The sequence below is a fragment of the Larimichthys crocea genome, chromosome XX (genome assembly GCF_000972845.2).
Source record: "Larimichthys crocea isolate SSNF chromosome XX, L_crocea_2.0, whole genome shotgun sequence".
Lineage (NCBI taxonomy): Eukaryota > Metazoa > Chordata > Actinopteri > Sciaenidae > Larimichthys > Larimichthys crocea.
The window spans coordinates 10,978,674-11,003,625 of NC_040030.1; the positions used below are offsets into that span (position 1 = coordinate 10,978,674).

Sequence of the window (24,952 nt, forward strand, 5' to 3'; positions counted from 1 at the left end):
TTTTCTCACCATACAGTCCATTTTTGACTGTGACTGTATTACTTGTACCTGTTCCCTAATAATTCAGCCTCCTCCTCCCTGTAGACCTCCTGCTCTTTTAGCAGCTGTCTGCACTCCCTCTGACTGGTCTCTATCAGGGCCCGAAGACGCTCTTGCTCCTCATTCATCTCCTTGCACTTCAACCTAAGGGAGTGGTTACGCTGCTCCACCTCCTTCACGTGTTGCTCCATTTCTGAAATCTCTGCGTTCAGTGCTTCCATCTTCTTCATTTCGATTCTAATGTGTTTTGGACGAGGATGGACATTTTTTAAAGTATGAATAAGACCAACAGAAGAGTTTATTACTCCTTACTTGCACTGCAAGAGTGCATATCTGATGAAATAACAGCATGTGTATCCATATTTTACATAAACCCCCCAGTATCCCTCAGCTTTGTGAATTTAAAATTACAAGTCATAGCTCACATAGCTCATACAGACAGCTCCACTGCATCACTTGCAAAATGCCAAATATAAATTTGAAATAAACATAAAAGAGACTGCAGTGAAGCTGCTAGTGGAACCATTCTCTGGTGATAAAGGAACCTTTGACTGCAACTGTACATAAAACTAAAATTAATAATGTTTGATGCAGATGTTTGTCATTTTTCTTTGACAACTTTGAATTTCTAGAGAACAATTCGACTGTCGCCAGGACAAAAATATGCCTTTCCACATTGTTGCAAAGTGTACCGTGCATCAAAAAGGAGTGTGGCTGGAAAGATGTGAGAGGAAACTGAAGTATACGTCTTACAGGAAAATGCACGAAGAAACACATTTGGCTTCAGAGTTGCACAGTGTTTGTTTTTCTCCAAATCAGGTTTGATCAAAAGTTTACACAGAGCAAAAAACAATTAGTGCGTGCTCATTTCCATTATGAGAATTATATTATGACAGCGCAGAGTTCAGTCCAGTTAAATACAGCTCGAGATGAAGGGAACGGAGACAGATTACAGAAGGATTTGAGCCAACTGACTGAAAGATTTGTTCATTTTTTGTCTCTCTGAAACCACTTAACTGGCTGATTTTTATTCCTGCTGTTTGAAACATTGACTTTCCTACTCCTCCACAGGAAAAAATATTAAGGGGTTAAACGTACTTACTCCTTCTTAGAGTGTTTCCTTTGAATCTCCTTTAAAATCTGGTCAGGTATGCTGATGAGCCGGGCTTTCTCAGCCTTGTTACAACAGACACACACACGTAGGCAGAAGATTTGTTATTCTATTGATGGTGTGCTGTAGGCTATGCTCACTCACACATATACACACACCAACTCTCACACACAGACCTCTTTGAGCTCTATGATCTCCTTCTTGTCTTCCAGCTCTTTCTGCTCTTTCAATATCTGTGCTTCACTGGTTTCCACATCTTCCAACAAGCTTCTGTGCAGGGAGAGAGGGCAAGACACGCACTTATTATCGGAACAGTTTTGATTAACAGAACATAAAATATTCAGCCACGCTGCTTCTTATTAAGACGGACAGTAAGAGCACGCTGAGGGAAACTGAAAAGAAGTCGTGAAGAGGCTAAAGCTGCATGTGTGCTCTCTGAACAGCAGCTAGATAAAATACCTGACTTCCAGTTGTCTCTGGGTAACCTCTTTCCTTAGATCCTCATATTTGTCCTGCAGGGCCTTTGTTCTGCTCTCCAGCTCCTGGAGGAGCAACCAGCAGTTATGAACATTCGCTCATATATGAAGAACATCAGGTCTATGAAGAGAATTTAATTGAGCTCAGGCTGCATAGGCAAATCACTGCTATTTAATCCTCACTCTCAAAGTCGATTGCAACAGCTTTTGTTTTGTTTCACAAGGATTTCTGTTTTTTAACAGTCAAACCAAAAGCTAATTTGGGTCTTTTCAGTTGTGGTTACAATTTTGGCGCTTTAAGTAGTTCTAGTTTGATGTCAAAAATGTAATTACTTTGAGCCAATTTTGCAAGTATGTACACAACCTAAAAATCTTGAGAAGAATTTGACTGTTGCTACAAACCTCACTGGAACTAAAATATGCCTTTCCACAGAGTCTATTGTGGATCAAAAAAAAGGCGTGTGCCTGGAAAGGTGTGAGAGGAAACTGAAAAAGTATACTTCTCGAGGTCAAATGAACGAAGAAACGTATATTTGGCTTTGGATTTGCAGAGTTTGGGTTTGTCTTTCTCTCTGAATCAAAAATAATTAGTAGTGCACACTCGAGTATGAACGTAAACAGCTGAGACTAAACCAGCTGTTATTAATCCAACTAGATCGATGTCATGCACTTTAATGCTACTTCTCTCCAGCATCCATCTATTGCACATATGGAAAAAAACTATTAGAAATGTAAGCGAGGACCCCGATTGAAACACAGATTATTAATCATGTGTGACAAGTGTGTTTGTGTGGGACAGAAAGAAGAATGCAAACTCCCTCGGGCGCCTGAGTATTTCATTAGAGTTAATATCAAACTTAATGCTGTAGGTCCGATGTGAAAGGCACTCATAAAGGGCCCTTTTAAATATACACATAACAGAATAAATTGCCTGAACTGTTCTGGCAGTTATTCAAATATCAAACAGAAGAAGGCATTGTTTGTATGAATATTGTTTAACCACACACTTAAGAACTGTGTGTGGCTTTTGTCCATACAATAATGCCACTCAATGATTCATGTTGAGCGTTTGAAATGCTCCAACTGTTTTATTGCAATATCAGCTTCCTATAGAGAAGTGGACCGGCATGTAAATTCACTTCTCAAAGTTCACTTTTAATGCAACACAACACAAATGCGTATTGGCATCCGCATGATGAATCTGTTTGGTTGTAATCCAGCTTCATTTCTTCCAATCCAATATTTTCCTGTCTGATTTGTGGATTGAATGTCATCTGAACCACCTTGACTCATCGTAAGAGTTTTTTTTTTGTTTTGTTTTTTTACACGCTATGGAAATTATACCAGCCAGAGGCATGGCAGCAGAACTTCAGTGCATCTGGAATGTTTTATTGAAGTCTGTAATTAAACGGTAATTTAGCGTAATGGAATCCCAAAAGTGTCTGAATTTATTAAAGTTCTACAGACACCAAAATCTAAACTTTTGCCATTAGAGGCAGATGCGATATAATTTTGTCTGATGGCTGGAGAATAGTGAACGTGCTGCTCTGCGAGACTATCCTCATGTTCATATTCTTGTACGTCTGAGATTCTTCTTCCTTCTGATGTTTCAACACCTACTTTCGATTTTCATGCACATCCAAGTGTTGGAAATGTTCAAACTGCACTTCATTGTTGTAGACTACTAATTAAATCATAACAATAATACAGTATTAATATGCCCTCCAGCATGATATAGAGGTACTGATACTGGGATTCTGGTCTGACATATGAATAAATGTGCTTATATGTACTTTTCATACATCATGCAGAGAATCGTGTATATTACATGATAATATAGTGTGATTCTTTTAGTTGGGAGTGGAAGCAGAGATCGCCATCATCATGTCTTTTTTACTCCCTATGCTTTGTGTTTCTGTTATGTTGGTTGCCTTTATGTGTTACAAAAAGCCATTACTCATTTAATGTGCCTGCTTAAAGGAAACAAGGGTTAAAACTCTAAACAAACCTTTTGTCTGAATGGGAAATATAAAATGTTTTAGGTTCACATTGCTTCAGATGGCTCTAAAAAAATGGCAAGTGTACATATTGAAGGATTCAGCCTAGATGGAGGCTTAAAGTAAAACTCATATTTATCCCCTCTAAAGACCACTGTTGCAGTAGTAATCCTAGTCTCTAAAGCTACACCTGAATGTTGCAATGATGAACTTACAGCAAGGTTTGGCTGAATCTCATTCTCTTTCTCCAGGTACTGCTTCTCTTCCCGGAGACTGCAAAGAGGTGAGGTGAGGTGAGCAAAGGAGAGGAGAGCATTTGAAAAAAGAAAACAAAAGGAATCTGTTGTTAAGATTGTTGTTAAGAGTAAACAACACGTTTCAGTTCCCAGTTCAACAGAAAGAGGAATGCAGTGAGAGGAACAGACATTTACGTTTTTAAAAATACACTGGTGTGCAATTTCCAGTTAACTTGTGATAAATTCTCCTTTCTTGGAAGCTAGAAACCAGGGATGCAGAGACCATAATTCAGTTGACGATGAAACCTTCCAACTATCAATGAGAAAAAAAAATAGTGTAGACACACACTGTATAAAAGAATCATATACATACAAGCTCTCTCATACATAAACGCAAAGAATCAGAGATAAAGTGCCCAACACGGGATGAGTATGCATATAAAACCATAATTTCTATGAATTTTTCATCTTCCGGCGGCAGACGCTTTTTGAGCAGCTGATTAAAGTTTGTACGAAACAATTTCAAGTCAGCTCTGTCATTACGAAAAAACCTCACAATGGCACGTAAGTGTATAGCCGCACGTTGCACAAAGAAAATGATATTAATCTTTTTGACAAGTTGATATATTGGATATTAGCTGATATATAGAGAAAACTGCATGCGTGCTAAAATATGTGACTGGAAAAAAGTGCTGAATTCCTTTGTGTATGTTTGGCTAAAGATAAAAGGATGCAAAGGTTTTAAGACATATTTGCGTGGTGAGCATCTGCTTGTCATATGCAGACTGCTAGCCGTTTGGACAAGAGAAGGAGGAGGAGGGGGGAAAGAAAAGATAGACAGGAAGAGGGGATGAAAGAAAGGAGAAAGAGGTAATGAGAAGACAAGAGAGCTCATAACCAAAAGCTGTCACAAATAATATGCACACTCACTGTCTAATATTGTCTATTACCGCATCCTCTGAGAATGCTCTGTAAGTGGTTTTCATTTAATATTTCAATTACCGCTGTGTCTCCTAACCCTCAGCCTCGGTGTGTGTGCTCTGCACTAAAAATCACTGTATCCTACAGATCATATCTTTGCAATACAGCGGTGACGGTTACGTGCTGTGAGTGGTTTAATATTGTTGAAGCGGTCCAGGGGTCAAATGCAATCCAGGGACGATAAGAAAAGAGATCTGCTCAAAATATGCTGCTGAGTAGATAAGGAGTATGAGGAATATTAGACATTAATTACATCTTTGGTTTACCCCAAATTACTGTTTTTTCAGACCTCTACTTCAGCCCTTTCATATTTTCACCTTAATTTGCACTTGTAGCTACAACACGGTGTGGCTTTGGTAGGCTTCCTCCCTTGAACTTAAAACGCTTTTTTCAGTACTAACATTTCATTTGCTGTGTCTCTTGTGTTACAAATTTCATTTATTTACATCTTTGAATCTGAGAATTGAACAGATTTTTACTGACATTTGGAGGGTAGAGCATTTGAACTGACAAAGAGACGCCTACGTCTCTTTTTGCCTGTTCAGATACTCTAGCTGACATGCCTTCTGTTCAACTGACACTTTATCTATCTACAGTGCACACACTTCAACCATATTTGGCACTTTAATGGAATTTTTAACTAGCTTTCATTGTCACACTTACATCTCTTAACTTAAAACTGACAGTTGAATTAATAAAGCCTGATTATACTTCTGCTTTGAATTAACGCCGTTGGTACAGAGTCGGTATGGCCTAACCTTGTACCCTACGCCATAACCTCATGTGCACTTCTCACGTTTTGCAGCAACATCTGTGAATGGTCTGCTTGGTGTGTGTGCATCTTTGGAGAATGGGAGTGTGTATTGAGGGAGAATGGAGGAGACTCACGCAAAACCCAGTGCGAGTTAATAACGCTGTTTGAGAATCTGAAGACCTTTTCGTTGTGCTTTTTGTTTTACGGGCAGCAGGCGGAGAGGGGAAATGAGGAAAACACACTGAAACAAAGACAGGTTTCAGCTGCCATAGACTCAAGTACCAGAAAAAACTCACAAATTTTAACTCTTCCACTGTCAGCAGTTAAAAATATCACCGAGTGTGAGCTGTCATTGCTTACACACCGACTGACACCTACTATTTACACTGCACCCACTGAAAGCAGTTGAAATTTAAGCAGCAGAGACAGTTTCATGGTTTACAGTTTGCCTACTATCATTTCTTGCATTCGGTACCAACTGACAATTCATCTGCCCTTTAAATGAGCATTCAATACAAGAACAAAAAAGCTCTGGCCACAAACAGAATGTTCAAGGGGTCACATAGTAGACATTGTTTTCAAGGGTTATAAGCCAAAATGTTTGGTAACCACTGCTAAATGTTGTTGCTTGGCAATGTTCCAGTAACCTCCCTTTGGCCCTTCAAAAGTAGAGTTTGTGTACAGAAATGGGGGGAGATACTCGAGTAGGTGCGTGATTTTCCATTTCTGTTGGTGTGTTTGACCTTTTGGACACATTTGATAGCGGTGTCAAGTGAGTTGGGGAAGGGAAAGAGAAACCTGCAGCAGCAGAAAAGAGGAAAATTGGTTGCGATGAGAAAAGAGAGCCATGGGAGTGAAAGGAAAGAATTAGACGACTACAGGGCTGCTGTAGAAAAAAAACAAAGAAAGAAAATAACCAGTGCAGAGAGCTCAGTAAACATGTTACCTTCAAGGGAAACATAAAAGTCCACTTAAACTTTGGAAAACTTGTAATCATTTCATGACACAGATACCAACAATGTAAATCTTTGATAAAATGTGTCCACTGAACCAGAATCGTTTTAGGCAATGACCATCAAATTCACCCCTAATAATAACAGAACATTTTCTTTTTTGCAGTGAGCAGTTTTAGTGGTACAGAAAATAAAATGTGTAGCCAAGAAATGGCAGCACCAATACTATTTGTGTGTATTTGTATCTTATACTTTCTCTTTCACCTCCCTCTAAAGTCAATAAAAAGACTTAACTGTGACTGTGTGTGCCTCTATGCATGTGAACAAAACGTCTCTTCTCCGCTCCGATTTCACTTCTGTGTTTTGCCCTTACTCATCTTTGTCCCTTGGGTTCCTGCCTTCCGCGTAAAGTTCAGTATGTATTTCCTTGAATCAAATGTCATTTTCATTTAAATCATTTGACATTTGATGTAGCATGAGTGACTGCAATAATAATGTGTTTATATACAGCTCACCATATCAGTTTGTATTGTGTCTTGTACTCTCTGTCCTCAGCAGCTTTCAGCTCATTGTATGCCTGGAGGAGCTGCTGCCTCAGTTCATTGACCTCACTTTCAGGCTTCTTGGAGGTGCTCTGCTCTTCTGTTCTCTCAACCTCGGCCTGCAGCCTTTCCAGCTCGGCTCGATACCTCTTTGCCTCTCCCAAAAGCTGGATCTCAGATTCCCGGGTACTGTTGGATGAAACAGCCTTTAAATATATGGTACAGTATGCAGTGTACTAATATTATTGGGGTACATTTACAGTCCAAAACCTGTATTTTTAATGTTCGATGTTGTGTCTTAGGTATTAGTTGGATAGCGTGTACATTACTGTTTAAGCTTTACTTTTATTTGGACATTAAAAGTCTAAATAGCAGCTCAGTTTTATTTGATTTATTGTATTAGAGCATGAAATGTAATGCCAATGATTGAGATGAATTCATATCAGCCTTAGTTAACTACAAATAATCTAATCAGCCTTAACTTGTCTGAATCCAATTTCTCACTGTGATAAAACTTTTGTTCAGATTTTGTTTTGAGAAGAGATTACAAAGATTTGTTCTTTCCACACAAAATTTGGACGTCAAAAGGTAATTTAACTGTCTCTGCTTTGTACCTCGGTGGTGTTTGACAGTCAGTGCTTGAATAAAGCTTAAAAAGAAGAATGTCTTTGATATGTTGTTGATTGACAGGTATGTACCACATTAATACTGCCTTAGCTCCATCCTGGCTTTTGCCACTTTGCTAAAATTAGGCTTTCTGTTTCCAGGATTTAGGGATGCTGATGTCAAATATGCTACTTCCATCATTTTTTCAATTCTTTTTAAGAGCAGCACAAAGATCTGATAGTGAGTTAAAGTCTTCTTTCAAGGACACTTCAGCTGAACTTCTTTACTACTTTTTCTCTGCATCTTTGCAGTCATAATGACACTCCAAAATATAACATGACACAAATGTAAGAGTTTAATTTAACTTTTTTGTTTTTAAAGAAACTTACCTTTCCAGAGTATTGTGGAATAGCCTGTAGGTGGACTTCAGTTTGGCTACTTTGGTCTGGCTGATTTTGCCCGACAACAACAACTGAGGATGAAAACGGAAATATTACCAATTATATGGACATGAAAAAAAAAACTGTCAAGAGGAATTTGCTGATAGTACCTAATGTAAACTAATTATTTTAATGCTATGTTGTAATCAGCATGTTTAAAGTCACTATAGGCATATTACTGGTGTCTTTTTCCCTTGTGTAAATCATCCACATCTGAACAGTAACGCTACAACCATACATTACAGCAGTCCTAAACTTTATTCAACAAAGTGGGCTACAAATGGATAGGTCTGCCAACTCAGGTTGCAATTGCAATTTCAAAGTCTTTGATCTGACCCAGAGCTGCATGTATAAAAGCGAGGTATGAATAGAATATCACATTCTGTGGAAATCTCTTGTTGCCTTTTTCTCTAGACAGAATATTCAATAGGGCAATATTGCTAGGAACCAGATACAATCCTGACCAGTAAGCAGTTTTGTAATATTGTTTAGTGACAAAATTAAGTTCCAGGAGTAGAAGAAGAAGAAAACTGAATCACTAGAGACTCCAAAAGAGTTTCAAATGTCATAACAGTCATAACTTTTTTTTTGACAAAAATTGCTTTGTTTCTGCGGTAATATGCTTAAGCCTCAGTTACTGTTGTAAGAAAAAGCTCTTTTATATCTGTCTGGACTTGAAAAACACAAAGTGTGATCGACCAAAACAAAGCCCAACTCCCTGATGTCTGTAAAGAGGATTTAACCCAGGTTGGGCTGAATACGCCTTTATCAGCACAGCAGATATCACAGTATCAGAACACCTTATCACAGCCAGTATTAAAAAAAAGAAACAACTATCAGCAATCTCAAAAGAAGAAAAACTATTGAAAATGGCCCATATATTAATGTTACATAAAAAAAATTCATGAGATTACAAGTACCAGCTGCAAATGATTAAAAAAAAAAAGTTGGCTGTGAAACTTACGTAAAAAATCAAAACAAAAAACACAGCAAAGAAAAAGATATCAGGTCAACAACAAAAAAGGAAAATTATCACTAAGAGTTGCTGATAAATTTGTCTCCGTGGCAACTTAGTTGTGTGTGTGTGTGTAACAGTGATAGAAACAGAAGACAGGTGTTGTTCCCCTCTTATCTTCAGAGCCAGGTTGGTATAGCGGGGAGTAATGAGGGATAGCCTTGTCTGTATCAAAGAGCTGCAGAACTGAGGATATCTCAGGTCGGACTGTGTAACGGCAACGATCACACACAAACACACTGATTATACACACACGCACACACACAGACAGATAACTCTCCTAAACTTCAAACATTAGGGCATAGCCGATTATGTTTCTTAGATTCATTCCATTATATTGTTTATCTGGCAATTGTGAAATATGCTCACAAGTCCCCGACCACGTCCCAAGGGCTGAGAGGACAGCGATATGAGTGCTGTGAATAGAGCAGATTAGAGCTCTTGTTAATAAGACTTATTCTGATATTTTTCAGTCCGTTTGCACATGCAGTCACCCAAGGTCACATCACAGCAATAAAAACACCTTGACTAGTGTTACATGACCTGCATTTAATACCTAAATTATAGTTAAATCTCTGACTCCAACATCTTGAAATGGTAAGTGGGTCATCTGGTCCGAACTGATCTCTTTAACTTCAACCTCAGTCATGTAATCTAATATTGAGTCCTACTTTTCCAGTCTAACTCATCAAATATGTGTTTCCAGTAACGTGGAAGACTGAGAGAAGCAGCCTGAAGCAGTTTTGGGCAGACTCTCTAATTCTGTTGCCAAGACTTATCTTCATGGTATTGGAAGCTTTTATGGGGTTGGGTGCATGAGGCTCACATATGGCGGACCATCTTTGAGCTGAGATAGAGACAATCACAACATAACTGTCCATTTACTCCTCCAACCATCCACCCACCCACCCACGACCCACACGCACAACTTGGTGGAGGAGGCATATGATCTCTACTGCAGAGCAGCAGTAAACCTTCCGGTAATATGAGTGTGTGATGCTGCAGGTATGTGAAATGTGTGAGAAAAACAAGCCGTGGGCTTTAATACTCTGAACCCTCAGAGGAAAATGATGACCATAAAGACACAGCACTGAATTCTGCTGGGTGATGAAGAAAACCACCATCTCTCTCTCTCTCTCTCTCTCTCTCTGTGCATCTCTACCTTCATGTCCCGATGTTGACTCTTTGAATTGGAGTTGAGCCTACACCTAGATTGAATCTAGCTGAAGTTTCACAGAGTAATATTTTCCTTTTTCTCCATTCGCTCCTCCATCAGCGCTGTGAGCCACTTTCTGTGACTGAAATCAATTATCTGAAACTGTGTCACTTCTCTAGAAATATGACATGTGCATGAGACATCTAACGCCCTGGAAAAAAAAGGACCTGAGGTTATGAATCACTTATTAAACTGAAGCAATAGCCATGTCCCACAAACAAATAATCTGTGCCAAGTAAATTAACTTACTATAAGTTAATAACAAGATAGGGTAACAGATAGCTGTAAAAGTCACTGGGTGAGGATTTAAAGCTAAGAATTCACTCTACAGAATAAACAATTAGTTTTAATAGCCTGTATTGCCTAATAAGATTAGTAATAAGATGCGCCATGACATCGCCTAATGTATAATTAATGTTTGCGGGTGCAATTTCAAAATCCACATTTATTACAGGCAAGTGCACTGCCTATTGTTAATTCATTAAAACTTTATCAGTTGGCTTTGTTAATATCTAAACAAACGACGTAAACCAATTCATCATGCCATCAATGGTGACATCGCAGCAAATAAAGTTTTAATACATTTTAAATTAAGTTTCCATATTGTGTAATGTTATTAACAGCTAGTGCCACAGAATAGAGTTGAAGAAAATGAGGATGAGGTTCAAACTCGCCTACAGCTGCCGTGTGGACGTATCCTTGAGCAAGATGAACTGATACAAGATACAAGATGAACTGAGCAAGATACTGTAAATTAACAGATCAATATTCTGGTTTTCTGACCTTTGATCTCTCTGTGGAGGAGGCAAGTGAAATAAGAACTTTCATGTGAAATAAAGTTTAGAGAAAGTCAACCAAGACATTACTGAATGGGTTAATTGGTAAAATCAATTATATCAGGACAGATCGCTTAAGAAATATCATCTTGTTTTCAAATGGGTCCCAAAATAAGATATTTCTGATTTCAAGATGTCCTTTCCTTTTATTAAAAATACTTTTAAGATTGCATGAATCGACAATCGTTAGGTGGCACAAATGAATAAAGAGCAGCCAGAAATTTCAATTAATGATATCCAGCCAGACAGCCAGTGAGGTGACAAAAAAGCATTAATTTCAGTGACAGGTTCCAGGTGTCCCTGCTGTTGGTTTGCAATTGCTTTTAAATTTCCATATTTTGTTCGTGCTAGAGATAAAGAGAGGCTGTCTAAATCCAGTCCAAACTTTCCTGCTTAAAATATAGCAAAACCATTAGAGATGCAATATGATACAGGCTATTTCTCTTTCTGAAGCGCTGTTTAGCCACCAGAGAATAACTAAACTAAATGGCTTCAGTTGCTTTAATGTAGATCTGTAATTAAATGTGCAAATTGAAGCTGTATTATGTCGGGGAAAAAAATCAAATATTGAATCGAGACAATATCAGCAGGTGCACAGTATTCAAAGATGTATATCGGGAATGAGGGGAGATTCAATTCGGAAGTCTCTCATGATTCTTGTGCTTAATATGCAAGCTACAAAAAACAAGTTTGTACCAACTGAAACAACTCATTTTAATTGTTTCTGCCGCCTAATCATGAATTACATCAATTCTGCCCCACATGAGCCTAATCTGAAGAATGGAGAGTGAGTGACAGAGTTGACCCTGTGTTTTTTTTAAATATGGCTCTGGAGTCCAAACTGGGTCACGGGACAAGACCTTTAAATCCTGTGCTGTACGGTACTTCACAAACCTGCAAGTGTGAAGAAAAAGAAAAAACCATCCCCCCTAACGTCAGTCGAGTGGATAGTTCCTGTGTACTGAGTCATTTTGTTCTTCAGGGAAATGAGCCGGCTTCAGAACGAGCAGGACAGCACCATGCACTGACTGCAGGCACGGGACCAACCTTCTCTCTCTCTACGCATCACCCTGCCTCCCTCTCTCTCTCCTTACCTCCCCCCCTCTTCTTCTGTCTGTCAACCCCCCCATAATTTCTGTCTGCATCTCTGTGGTTTTTCACAGTGCTGCTGATATTGAGTTTTGCATTACGCAATAGTGTTGCCCCTCCCATCCTTTCTAACTCAACACCCTCCCTTTCTCTCGCATCCCTCTCTCTCTCTGCCTCTCTCTCTCTCCCTCCCTCCCTCACTCGTCTTGATATTAATGACACAGCTATCTGAGGCAGCGGCAGTTCCCCTGCGCGCTCTCCCTCCTGCAGGCTGCACTCATACACACACACACACACACACACACACACTCTTAAACCAATAGGATACGGAACACAGTCACATACTCCAATACTCACAATCTGCAACTGCGGACACAGACTTACACACACTTCAGTGCGCATTCAGGCACTTTTTGAGTTCATATCAAAGGCAGTTGCCGACACTCACTTTACACACACTTATTTCTGTTTTACAAATCTCAGCACAGAAAAATGAGGACAGTTGTGCTTTGCCTTTGTGCCAATCTCCTGTTTACTGCCACCTTGGTGCCGCGCACCAGCTGGGCAGCGGACCTCTCCGTCAACTCGCATCAGAGATGGGATGCTAGAGGAAGCGGACCTACAGGATCGGATCCTGGTACCCCCACCTCCTGCTCTGTTAAACTGAGACCCTCGGGCCAGTGCGGGAGCTCCGGAGCTGGGGCAGAGGATGCTGAAGACTGCCCTTACCAGCTCACCTTGCCTCCTCTAACTATCCAGCTGCCCAAGCAGTTCAGGCTGCTGGAGAAGACAATGAAGGAGCTGCAGAGCCTGAAGGAGGTGGTCAACAAGCTGAAGAGCGGGTGCCAGGAGTGCCGTGGGGCACGGGGCAATGGAGCTTTTGGGAATCAGCTAGCTGACCAGGGACAGGTCTCCATTCAGAGGGATGCCGGGGAAGAAGGGAGACTGAACCCAACAGGACAGGAGGGGCAAGGTGGATCCAGCCAAGAGACGAGGGGAGATGGGATGGTTCCTGGAGCTACTGTGGATGTTGGTGGACCCGGGCATGGTTCTATTTTGGGGAAAATTACACCGAGCCCGACCACTATGCAGGAGATGCAGGTAAGAGGAGCCGTTCAGTGTTACAAAAAAGATGTGGGATTTAGAAATGAATTATTTTTCTTTTACAAATACACTTGTTTTATTGCTAAGATAAAACCGTCAGAAATATATTTGACAATCAGAAAATCTTCTTGAATTTTCTCTTGACTGATGTCAATAAAAGTTAAGTGTATTTGTCATCTAAATTAAGGTTTGGCAATAGTTTATGAATTGCTCAAACTGTGTTAACAGGTTTGGCAATAGTTTATGAATTGCTCAAACTGTGTTAACATCCAGATCAATGCACATTCTGTTCCCTATAATCAGAATTTAGAGGTCTGTACAAATAGTGGCACTGCACCAATTTCTATACATTCCATTCCCAGTAAGTCAGTATTGCTATCAGCCTTGTGAACATTTTAGTGATACCAAGTTAAACATCCTAAAATGTTTGATAAACACTTTAGGAAGTCACCTAAATTTGTCCAGTTTAATACCCAACTGGAATGTAAACTGGCCAGATGTTATAAAACCTGTCAAGTCCTACCTGGCACCAGACCACTAGGGAAGATTCCTGGTACTATAAACAGGGTGGGGAATCAGTGTTAGACCCGTCTGCTAAGTCTGACTCTCTTGACTGTCACAGTGGCAGACGTCCAACCATCACGCAGGATCGTTTCTATTCTAAAAAAAAAACAAAAAAGGAGGCTGGTGACTTCAGTCATCCACCTGCTTTGTATTCTGTGCACAGAAATAATTTCACCCCCTCCCCTCACCCTCTTCCTGCTCTGGCCCATCCCAGGTGAAGCTGAATAGGATGTCAGCCAGCCTGCGCAACGCCAGGAGCCAGATATCAGCTATGCAGGGTCGTCTGGAGGGGCTCAACCTGCTCAACATGGACAATGTGCAGGCGATGGTGGACAGGCAGGTTGAGAATATTACTGGCGTGGTCAACAAGCTCAGCTCCACCTGCACCACCTCGTGTCCGGTACAGAACAGCCCCCAGTGTAAGCCCACTTTTACTGAGATTAGTTTGGTAGCATTCTCTATTTTGTTATTTCGAAGCCTCCAGTATTTTTCTATCCTATCTGACACTGTCCTTTGCAAGCCCTCTCCATCTTCTCAGCCATTTACCATAAATGTATTCTCTTTTGACCAGAAACCCCTTTCTTTGTGTTATCTGTTATATTCTATTCTGTTCTATCCCAGCTACTTTAAAAAATTCCTCTTCTCTTCTCACCTCTCATGGATTTCATTCTTTGCAGTCTTTATGATCAAGAAGCCCTTTCTCTTTTTTTTTATTATTTTACTTAAATTCACCACAGATGTTGTTATGGTAATGAAACTCCAGTTGTAGCTGTTGTTGTGAGGTGAATGTTCTGGCATGGGATCTTTCCAATCATGCCTAAGTGGACATGGCGACTTGTAATCACAACAAACAGCCCAACTCTGGGTGGTCACCTTCACCCAGAGTGGCCTTTCTGGGAAATAGAAAATGAAATTTTGCAGGCTGACAATGACATTGTCGCCTACACACAGTGGTTTGTTGCAACATGCCTTCTCCATTATCAATATGAGCATTACGTATTTTGTGAAGATTGGTACAATCACAAGAGGAATGTCACTGCATTTCTATAGCAGAGTCTCAGTTGGCTAAGTACCCAAAGCAAAATAGCTTTGGGTTGAGGTCATTCTGTACATGAGTGAAGCAATATGACAACTGGGGTCAAAGTGAGAATCCAAATTACCTCTTATATAACTAATTCAAGGGCTTTGACATTCCACTATGCGCCATATGGAGAGACTCAAAAATAAAAAGGAGGGAGGGAGAAAAAGAGAGACACATATTTGGCGCCTACACTTCAACATAGTGTGAATATAAGCTAAAAAAAAAAAGGGCTCTAGAGTCAGGTTCAATTCTGTAAAGAGGAATGAGCAGAACATCATGATGGGGGCTGCTCTGCAAAAACGTTTCAGTAGGGATTGCAAACCAGCCAAGCATAACAAACATTCCACTTTACATTGATGTAAAAGCTTATTTGGATGAGGGCACAGTTGAAATGCAGGACACTTTTTCAGGCTGAAAATGAATATCCCGATGTTGCATGAGTGAATACGAATGTGACACTATATTGAGGCTTTTATGTGGAAAACAGATGTGAGCTTATTTCTAAGTGGATTAGCTGGGACTGTGGTGTGAAGGCAGTGCTAGCCTTTCCTCTTCCGCTGTGTTTTCTTCACCACTAAACTTGCCTCTTTCTCCTTCAAACTCTCCTTCAAATCTCGTCCTCTCTTTCCTTACTGTATACATTTATCCTCGGCCTATCTGCTCTTCATCTCACCATTTCCCCTTCATATCTCCACTCTTTTTTTTGCTGTTACTTTCCCCCTGTCTCCCTCTTTCTTTAATCCCTTTTCCCGGCTCCTTACCCCTGCCTTTCTCTACTTGTCTGGAGGTCATGCTCTTGAGTGCTCATTCCTGCATAAAACAACTAGCTCTCATTATCTCTTGACAACAACACGAGAAATAATGTGGGCGGCTTCCCCGACATTAGTCATGGATGGCACACAGGGTCAGTAACACTTGTATTTGTACATCAATCTGTCATGTTAAACTCAAGAACCGGCAAATTATCCTTCCACAAGTTAGGAAATCGTGTTTGATGGTGTCTAAAGTGAATCCAAAAGTGGTAGACAAGTGACAGCTGCTGTTACCATGGAAAAGGACCAAAACATAATTAGACTGCAGTTTCGCAACACGAGTATAAACTATGCTGTAATTGCTGTTTTATTTCAAATAGACATAACTAACAAGTGCTATGAATGATATATTTTAGATCTTTCAGAGGGTTTAAGGATGGATTTAATTTAATTTCCTCATGATGACACACTTGTCCAATTTTATTCCCAATATGAACTCTTAATCTTTAAACTGCACATGTCCCTCCACTTGCCATCAACAGTACATACTGAAAAATGTTTTTCAGTTGTTTATCACCATGTGAAAAAGTGCTAAGTGAAGCAGTTCATGGTTTAATGGTTCCCCTGACTCTTGAATAAATCACCCAGCTGCCAAATTGTAGCTAAATCATTAAATAATACTTATAATAAGAGATTTGCATAAAACTCATTTAAAATTCAGTTTCCGTCCAAAGCGAGAGGAGCAAGCAGACCGAAAGTGACCACATCAACGACAGATTATATCAAGATAACATTTTTAGGAGACGTCATTTGAGACAGATGTGTTTTTATTTAGCTGTGGATCACTGGCAAGCAAATGTTAACCACTCACACATGCACAGGGATTTAGAAACCAGCCACACTGGTACAGCTCATTAGGCTACACCACATCGTCCAAACAACATTTACACTCGGTTTCAAAAAGGCATCTAAGGACACTCTTTTTTTTTTTTACTCTTCATCCCTTTAACCAAAGTATTTTGTTCCAAGCTCAAAAATACAACAGCTAATAAAACACTGGCAGTCATTTTAGGGTAATGTAGGATTGCATTTTCACCATCAAGCAGGACTAATAGTTCGTTTGTCAAGATGTTTTTATCACTCACAGCTCAGAGTGCTGAAAGCATTTAATTCACCCTCTTTGCCAATTCCAAACCTTGCTGCAAGCACTAATCTTCACTTTCACTCCTGCAAGACGTATTACGGCCTTGAGGTGAATGGAAAGCAATTCATGTTACTGTTCAGCTACATTAACTCAATTATAAACAAAGAAAATGGATGTCCAGCCCGCCACATTGTCAGGAACTGCTTGTTTGCAGTGTGGCAATACACAACATCGGAAACGGAAGGGTGTTGTTGTTTCGTGTTAGCTTCTTTCCATGAATACTCGCAGTAGTATTCAACTAAAGCTGTTTTGTGAAGATTATACTATCAGTTCGGATACACATTTCCTTCTATTGCTGGTGGTAATCTGAGTTAAACACAGGGAGTTATCACAGGGAATACTTCTCTGATAAGAGTTGTCTTCCTTTTATGCCAATCATTTGTGTGCAGTCAGTGGTATTAAAGACAGCCGGTCAAGAAGTCTATAAAATTCCAGATATCAGCCTTTAAGAGGGCAGGCTACAACTTATGGCATTATGGAAGTTAGTGAGTGAGCAAGAAAGCTGGCAAAGCAATCAGCCACCCAATTAACCAGTCATCAGCCACTTCAACAGCCCGACAGCCAATCAGCCAACAGTCATTTGGACATCAGTAAGTGGCTGATATTAGAGTTATTTAGGTCAGGCAGAGTGCCAGAGGTAGTTAGATGAGATGGCTGTTGTCTGTCTGGGGATACTGGCTGCCCAGTCAGACAGATGGGGACAAATAAGGAGAGGAAGATGTGAAGTGAAGAAACTACATGGAGACACTTAAAGTGAAGGAGACACAAAGACTTAAACAGAAAATACTTTGAATGCCAAGTGCCGACAGAGCTGTTGACGTGACAAGGATAAAATGTTCACATGGAGTCAACTACCATCTGCAGCCATTTTGTACACAAATGTTTGTGTATTTTCACAGGAAAATACAGCCAAATAAACCAAAATGTGTTTTTATTTTTTGCATACCATCTGATATAATCATGACAGAGGAAAAAAGGTTTACCCTTCCACTAATGATAACAGGAAGTACAGTGAGGTTTTTCCACTCCACGAAACGCTACTCGCTATCCTTCCTTGTACATGAAAAAACATCTGGCCTTCCACAATCAGTATGGTTCCCCCGTCCCTTGTTCTATTATAATCTACCGAACCACTAAACGGATTTAACAGTGTGACAAAACTGTATCGGCGATGGAGTGCGCCAAACAAACTCAGGAGGGGTCTACATGCTGCCTGCCCAGTGTCAGGATGATTTAGTCCCCAGGTGCCGAACATGCAGGGAGGGGGTACGCCTCTCTAATCCAGTTTTACACTTTCCCACGTTTTGACAAGTCTGTTCCTTTCAGTTCCCAAATGCTAACTGACAGGAGCCTTTGGACCTTTGGTTTTGTGTGGGGTCAGCAGCCTGCAGTGTGACACAGCGGACACTAGCAAGAGTTTGACAAATAAGTGGGCAGGTAAAGAAAGGAAAGGATCTTAAAAACTAGGGAAGCTGCATCATGCAGTGCAGGGGAAGGTGATGGACTTCAATCCTTTGACAGTGGCCTTTGTCCTTTTACTTACTTTCTTCCATATTGGCGTCCCAGTACTAAAGAAAGGAGACATGGTGGGAATCAGAGGAAAGGGTCAAGTGTCCTCAATGTTAATGATAGTACTATGTTTTATGTTTGATGACCAGAAGTCTGGTTACAGGTTTGCTAAAGAACAAGCTGAACTGTTTTGTGTTTGAATAGGAAATTAATGCAGGAATGAGAACTTTCAAAAATGGATTTCCTGCTAACTTATCGCATTCTCTTTTCCTTTCCTCAGCCCCAGGGGCTGTCTTTCTATTACTGTCTTCTGTCTGGGTGGAGAAAAGAATGAAATGAAATTGAACATCATCCAGTAACATCCCCTTAAAAAACTGCCTTCTCTTCTCCCCGCCTCTTTCTCTCTCACCAGTCATCATAGCACCTCGGGACTGTTCAGACTACAATGTGCTGGAGGTGAGGAAGAATGGTGTGTACCGTGTAACCCCTGATCCTCGCAACGGGACATTCGAGGTCTTTTGTGATATGGAGTCCTTTGGAGGTGGATGGACTGTGATACAGCAACGGCTCGATGGGTCTGTCAGCTTCAACCGCACCTGGGCCGAGTACAAGAAAGGTTTTGGGAACCTCAGGTAATGGGCTAGGGTATCATTCCCACGTCGCTCTCACTTAGGGAAAAAAACTTAGACAACTAGTTATATCTGCTATTTTCAAAAAACTATAATGTGGAACTTATCTATAGGCACCCACGCACACCCATTAGTGCACTGGAATAGTTCTACCCCACTCCCACAACTCGAGAGTGCCCAATCATTCAGTGCTTAGAGGACCTAATGATGCACACCTGTTCTCACCATCACTGATGGTTCACCACCTGTTTCCACTACCGCTGATTATTATCATATGTAAAACAACAAAACAAATGTACATCTGCACTGCTGAGCTGGCCCATTTTTAACAGTTAATAACCTTCTTGACTAAAATTAATGATTTAAGACCAAAAATAAATGTTAAAGTTGGAAAAGAGGTCACAGTGAAAATGGAGGAAAGCAGCCTTTGCACCGACTATTTTATTTTAATGCAGAGCCTCTCCTATAGCCTCCAACTGGATTAAGAGTTCAGCTAATTTTCTCTATTCACGTCTCAGCTCCTGTAGGAAGGAATTTTATAGGGGAAATAACCAAGATGACCGCCTGATAACATGCCTACAGATCTAGCATAACCTCCCACAGAAAGAATATTGTCTTCTCTTATGCTTCTTTTACTGTCACACTACTCTCCCCTTCCATCTCCTTCTTTCCTTTCCTCCCCTGTAGGGATGAGTAAATTCAGTTTGAGTAATTGTATCCATTCGCTAATCAAGTGTACAAGCATATGAGCTCATTTATAATCTTTCATTTTGTGCTGTTTCATCCCCTCCTTCCTCTGCCTTTTTCTCTGCTATAGAGGTGAGTTCTGGCTGGGCAATGACTATATCCACTTGATGACAAAAGCCAAAGACATGATCCTGCGTATCGAGCTGGAGGACTTTGAAGGAGTTCGGGAGTATGCCAAATACGACCAGTTCTACGTGTCCAATGAATTCCTGCGCTACCGGCTGTCTATCAGTGGATATAGGTATGTTATTAAATTCTGTGCATGTGTGATCAAATATTTATAAAGAAGGGTTATATCTTATATGTATTGATGTGTCATTGCAGTGGGACAGCTGGAAACGCCATCAGTTTCAACAAGCACTTCAACCACGACCAGAAGTTTTTCTCTACGCCCGACCGCGACAATGACATGTATCCTTCCGGAAACTGTGGTGCCTACTACAGCTCTGGCTGGTGGTTTGACGCCTGCATGTCCGCCAACCTCAACGGGAAGTACTACCACAAGAGGTACAAAGGGGTCAGGAATGGAATCTTCTGGGGAACATGGCACAACATGTCGACAGAGTTCTACCCAACCAACTACAGGCAGGCCTTCAAAACCGTCAAGATGATGATACGGCCCAAGAACTATGCCCCTTAAGAGGACAGGTAAATAATTATGAGTATAGTCAGACGGACAGATAGACGGACAAACACGTCATAAAACACAAGAACAAGTAGACTGAGAAACTCATACACATTGTCATGCATTTGCACACATTTACACATGCGTAAGTGTACACAAAAGACTATAAGTCCTATAGACAGTTTAAATGCAGTAATAACGAAAGTAATTGTGAAAAAAATTAACTGTGCTATTACCTTTTTTCCACCGTAGTGAGTGCGGCCTTCAAAATGTTGGATTAAAATGATGATAATAAAAGGACAATGGACTATGAACGTTGATGGACTAATAAAAAAAAACACACATGCAATGTAAAGGCCAGCCTCCTACAGGGGCCATAATATTATACGGAGAGTTACCATGAGAGATTTTTCACTGTTTCCCTGACATTTCTCCACTTTCTGTCCTGCTGCCTCCTGCTATAAACCCAGTTGAGACGCAGCATAGCACACAGTAGTAGTAAAAACTAATGAGCTATCACTTTCTCTGCTCTAAATGGTTTAATAATTAACAGCAGCCACTCAAGTGAGGTATATGAGAGCTAATGATACAGCTCTGAGTGGGTCTGAAATTCATTGTTGAAGACTTCATGCTGGGGTCAGAGACAAACTGCTTTAAAATAAACAACACACTTTGGATAGCGGTGTCATTCATTTAATTACACTGAGACACCTCGCTAATGTGTCATCATCCTATACAATATAAAACATCACAGTATAAATATGCAGCCTGAAAATAAATTTGTATTGGATCATTCCCAAGTACATCCTCCATTATTGATGCTTTTGTAAACTCTTCTTGACAGCAGCCATGGAGCAGGACAATGCTGCGAGAAAAAAATAAAAAAGTTTTTCACCCTTATCTCTGGGTGCACAGAACAACTGCACATAGTTTGATGCCATCCATCAGTTTTCATATGTAAAAAAAAAAAAAAAACAAGAAAGCCTCCCTGACCCACCACTTGTACAATACTGCTGCCTAATGATAGAAAACTGTATTGCATCATTTAATCCATTCTATACACACTGTGAATGGGAAGGATGGGGAAAGAAATGTTTCACTTTGAGGACGTGTACAGTATTTATTTTATTTTGTGAAGTATGATAGCTTTTATATAATACACGTGTCATAAAGTACAAGGTTTAAATGATTGTTGATATTTGAGCAATGATAAAGACGGTGCATTATTGTGACCATTCATAGTAATTATGTGTGTATTTGGAGCTTTGTGTGTGTACAATATTGATCTTTTCTATCATTCATATTCAACTGTCATGCCCAAAGATATGCACTTTTTATATCAGAGAAAAATGAATAAAGTTCTAACTCCATGGCTGTGTACATTGCAGTGTTTGGCAGTTTTACATCATATCGATGCCTGCTCATCTTTAAAAGTCTGTCTCTTCTTCTGTATTAGATTTCCCTCTTAATGAATGTATACAAAAAGTATACAAGTTAAGCATGAATATCCATAAGTAGAAATCCCAAACTCTGAAGTGTCTGCCATCTACTATTCGGTCAGGATTTGATGCCTGTAAAAATGGAGAGATGAGGTACTGCATGCCCATAACAAATGGGTTAATGAAGTGTTGGCTCAATAAAGCAACGCAATAGAAGAATGAGCTCTTATGAACTTCACAGATGATAAATTGAATGTCTGTTTACTGTATGTGACGATCAAGTTAATAAAAAAAAAAGTATGGCGCTCATCCACATGGTGACTTTGAGTTCCAAGTATTCACTTTTGTTTAAACATTAAAACTCTTTGAAGGTTTTAATGTTGTTAAAAGGCACATAAATCCATCTACAGTACCACGTTATATTCTTAACGTTAATTTAACTGGAAAATAAAATGGTATGGGAATTTCCTTAAATACACAAACCTGTAGTGTTTCTAAACAGACACAGTAGATCCCTCATACACTTTTGAAAACAGTCATCTTTTCCTTAAGCAATTCGATTAGATACTGTTAGTACAACTGCCAAATTTAAGGTTTGTTTTTCCCATGAAATCCCCAAAATGCCACTTACAATAAATATGAGCATTTAACGACATTTATGAGTCTTACCTCATCTAGCCACTGGAAAACAGGAGTAGCAGAGACATCAGTGCTGGCAGACTGCTGCTCCTCTGGGAGTGAAGCATCAGGTGCAAGGGGCACCAGCAGGATGTCCTCCTCCGTTCCCTTCGCCTCCTCCTTTTCATCTTCCAGCTCCATTTTTCCACTGCTAGGAGGCCTGATGATGATGAGCACAGTTGTAGGGATTTTTTATAACCACTACAGAATACATAATAACATGATGATAAAGTACAGGCAGAGTACACAGAGGTAGAAAGAGTTAAATGTGTAAGGTCATGCTTTTATTCTGAAAGTTTCGAGTCGGAAGTGTTTTGCTGACGAAAATCCAAATCAAAAGTGGGTTTTGTGACCATAAACCGTTCAAACTCATATAAAAAGGATAAGATTTGACTGTAAAAGCTCAAATTAAACCGTGGTTTTCTTACAAACTAACGATGTTTAGTCACTGACAGCGATATTACGATTAGCCGCAGGTGTAAAAACTCTGACAGAGACCTCCTTGAGCTCATTTATTGCCCCCAAAAAACACCACTGTTCTTCTGTAAAAGTGCTCAAAGTGGATACATACATCAGATATTTGCTCTTATTCCGCTACAAACATTACGCCTCACCTGTTCAGGAGCTAACGAGTCAGCTACAAGTTAAGTTAGTTTAGCTTTGTTCCGGTGTTTGTCTGCTAAACAAAACAAAAAAAAAGACACACACTTGAATGTTTAAAGCCTTACTTTTGAATATCTCGAGTCCTCGCACACGTCCTCAAAACTCTGTACTATAAAAAACTACTCAAACCACGCAGCTTAAACTCTGTAACTGAAGCTAATGTTAGCACAGCACAATCACAGATTTCTCTCAGGCTGAGTGGCTTGTTGTGGTTACCATAGCAACGACGCCACACGTCCCCTTCCCCCCTATTAAAGTTAAGCGAAACCCTCTTGTGTTACTCATATCTACTCACTTATATGCTTTTTTGTTCCTTAAAGTTACCAAACTGATAATATACTAAGTTGTAAAAGTTTTTAAAAAATCCAAATTCTTCCATTTGCACTTTTACACTTGCGGGGACCGTCCAGCAGATGGCGGGAAATAGTAAATTTACGTCAGTCCTGCAGCACATCATCAACATGTGTCTTACATCGGGGCCACACGGAGCAGCATCAAAGGCCGATCTGACTGAAACATGTTGAGTGGAGTTGCGTTTAATGGAAAGCACTAAAAAAAATCTAAAAGTGGATTCAAGCGACCTGAATCCGAGGTGAAAGTCACGGTGATGATGCAATGCAGCTCCTTTCCTCGTTATATCACCATCTTTCCCACAGTGCATCCTGGGAGTTGGCACGACCCAATCACTCACTCCTTACAACAGCTGCAGGAACGTGTTATCTCAGCTATGGATGTGTGTGCATGCCAATGTGTGTGTGTGCATACAACATATATGAATGAGCGGACTCCCCAAGCAAGATGCACCCATTTTTTTCCCATAGTATGTTCCTGATTTACCTTAGGTTTACTAGCTGTTGCACTAATAACCCTCCACTTCAAAGTCTAGTGTTTAGCTTATAAAGTAAATGTCTACAAACATATGCAAAACCATATGCTTAACATATGGTACACCTACACGTATGTGCATTTACCATGCTGCGAGTGCAACTCGACGTGCACCTATTAAAAAAAAAAAAAAGAAAACACATGTAAATGTATATAGCAAAGCTTTGGCAGCACACACATCAGGCAAAGACAACACACATATGGGAACAACCCAACAGTGTGTATTAATGGACATATACACTGGACTTTTGTGAGTTTAACTGGTGCCATTACAGTAATGGCTGTGTCCATTAGGCTGCTTCAATTCATTAAGTCATATCTGACCATCTGGTTGCATATTCCCTTGCAATTTGGGTTTTTTTTGGCAGAGGAGATAAGCTATTTTTGTGCACAAAATCCTCAACTAAGCCTATTTTTTTCAGTGATTGCAGTTTTGGTAATACATTATCCATGGTTTGGTTTTTTCAGTGATTGCAGTTTTGGTAACACATTATCCATGGTTTGGTCTCTATTTTCTGGAAGTAGTGACACATGGTAGGAAGTGTTACATAATGGTGAACTCTTGAGAACTAAATTTCATGCAGGACACAAAAACACCATCTATACTGTTTTTTATTTTTTATGAGCCAGAATGAATGAAAAAAGGGGGAAATTACCAACCAAATTAGACTTTTAAAGGCTATAATTAAACACTTTAATTATGTAGACCTAATTTTACCACTCCTTGTTAAATCTGTACAAATCACCCGGCGCTTTGGGATTAATGTTGTTTTGTTTTGTT

General features: G+C 40.0%; 2 protein-coding genes across 5 annotated transcripts in view; one reads left to right on the forward strand and one right to left on the reverse strand.

The window, feature by feature from the left end:
• The window catches only part of ccdc146 (coiled-coil domain containing 146), a 45,706-nt gene extending 21,751 nt beyond the window's left edge, over positions 1-23,955 (reverse strand). For 2 of the 3 annotated variants that reach the window (XM_027272466.1, XM_027272465.1), the window contains exons 1-9: positions 23,868-23,955; positions 22,615-22,783; positions 8,085-8,167; positions 7,063-7,278; positions 3,839-3,896; positions 1,610-1,692; positions 1,327-1,420; positions 1,142-1,215; positions 49-276 (exon numbers count right to left, since the gene is read on the reverse strand). In XM_027272466.1, the coding sequence (XP_027128267.1) occupies positions 49-276; positions 1,142-1,215; positions 1,327-1,420; positions 1,610-1,692; positions 3,839-3,896; positions 7,063-7,278; positions 8,085-8,167; positions 22,615-22,783; positions 23,868-23,947 (1,085 nt within the window). In that variant the 5' untranslated portion in view covers positions 23,948-23,955. Of the gene's footprint in view, positions 1-48; positions 277-1,141; positions 1,216-1,326; positions 1,421-1,609; positions 1,693-3,838; positions 3,897-7,062; positions 7,279-8,084; positions 8,168-22,614; positions 22,784-23,351; positions 23,511-23,867 lie in introns of those variants that run through there. The other variant, XM_019267472.2, reaches the window with a different exon arrangement.
• Positions 12,523-22,242, forward strand: fgl2a (fibrinogen-like 2a). 2 transcript variants are annotated; one of them, XM_019267473.2, is made up of 6 exons: positions 12,523-13,392; positions 14,174-14,378; positions 18,918-19,137; positions 19,952-20,122; positions 20,206-20,529; positions 20,759-22,242. In XM_019267473.2, exons 1-5 carry the CDS (start codon positions 12,784-12,786, stop codon positions 20,519-20,521), a joined length of 1,521 nt encoding a protein of 506 aa, XP_019123018.1. In that variant the 5' UTR covers positions 12,523-12,783; the 3' UTR covers positions 20,522-20,529; positions 20,759-22,242. The 2 variants fall into 2 exon arrangements, with proteins under 2 accessions (XP_019123018.1, XP_010747931.1); XM_010749629.3 differs by having other exon boundaries at positions 20,206-22,242.
• Positions 23,956-24,952: the final 997 nt, after the last annotated feature.

Bases quoted from the DNA above. Each gene is read 5' to 3' on its own strand.
- fgl2a (XM_010749629.3), top strand. From the start codon at position 12,784: ATGAGGACAGTTGTGCTTTGCCTTTGTGCCAATCTCCTGTTTACTGCC. The intron at 14,379-18,917 runs GTAAGCCCACTT...CTCTCTCACCAG, and splicing joins GGTACAGAACAGCCCCCAGT to TCATCATAGCACCTCGGGAC. The intron at 19,138-19,951 runs GTAATGGGCTAG...TCTCTGCTATAG, and splicing joins AAAGGTTTTGGGAACCTCAG to AGGTGAGTTCTGGCTGGGCA.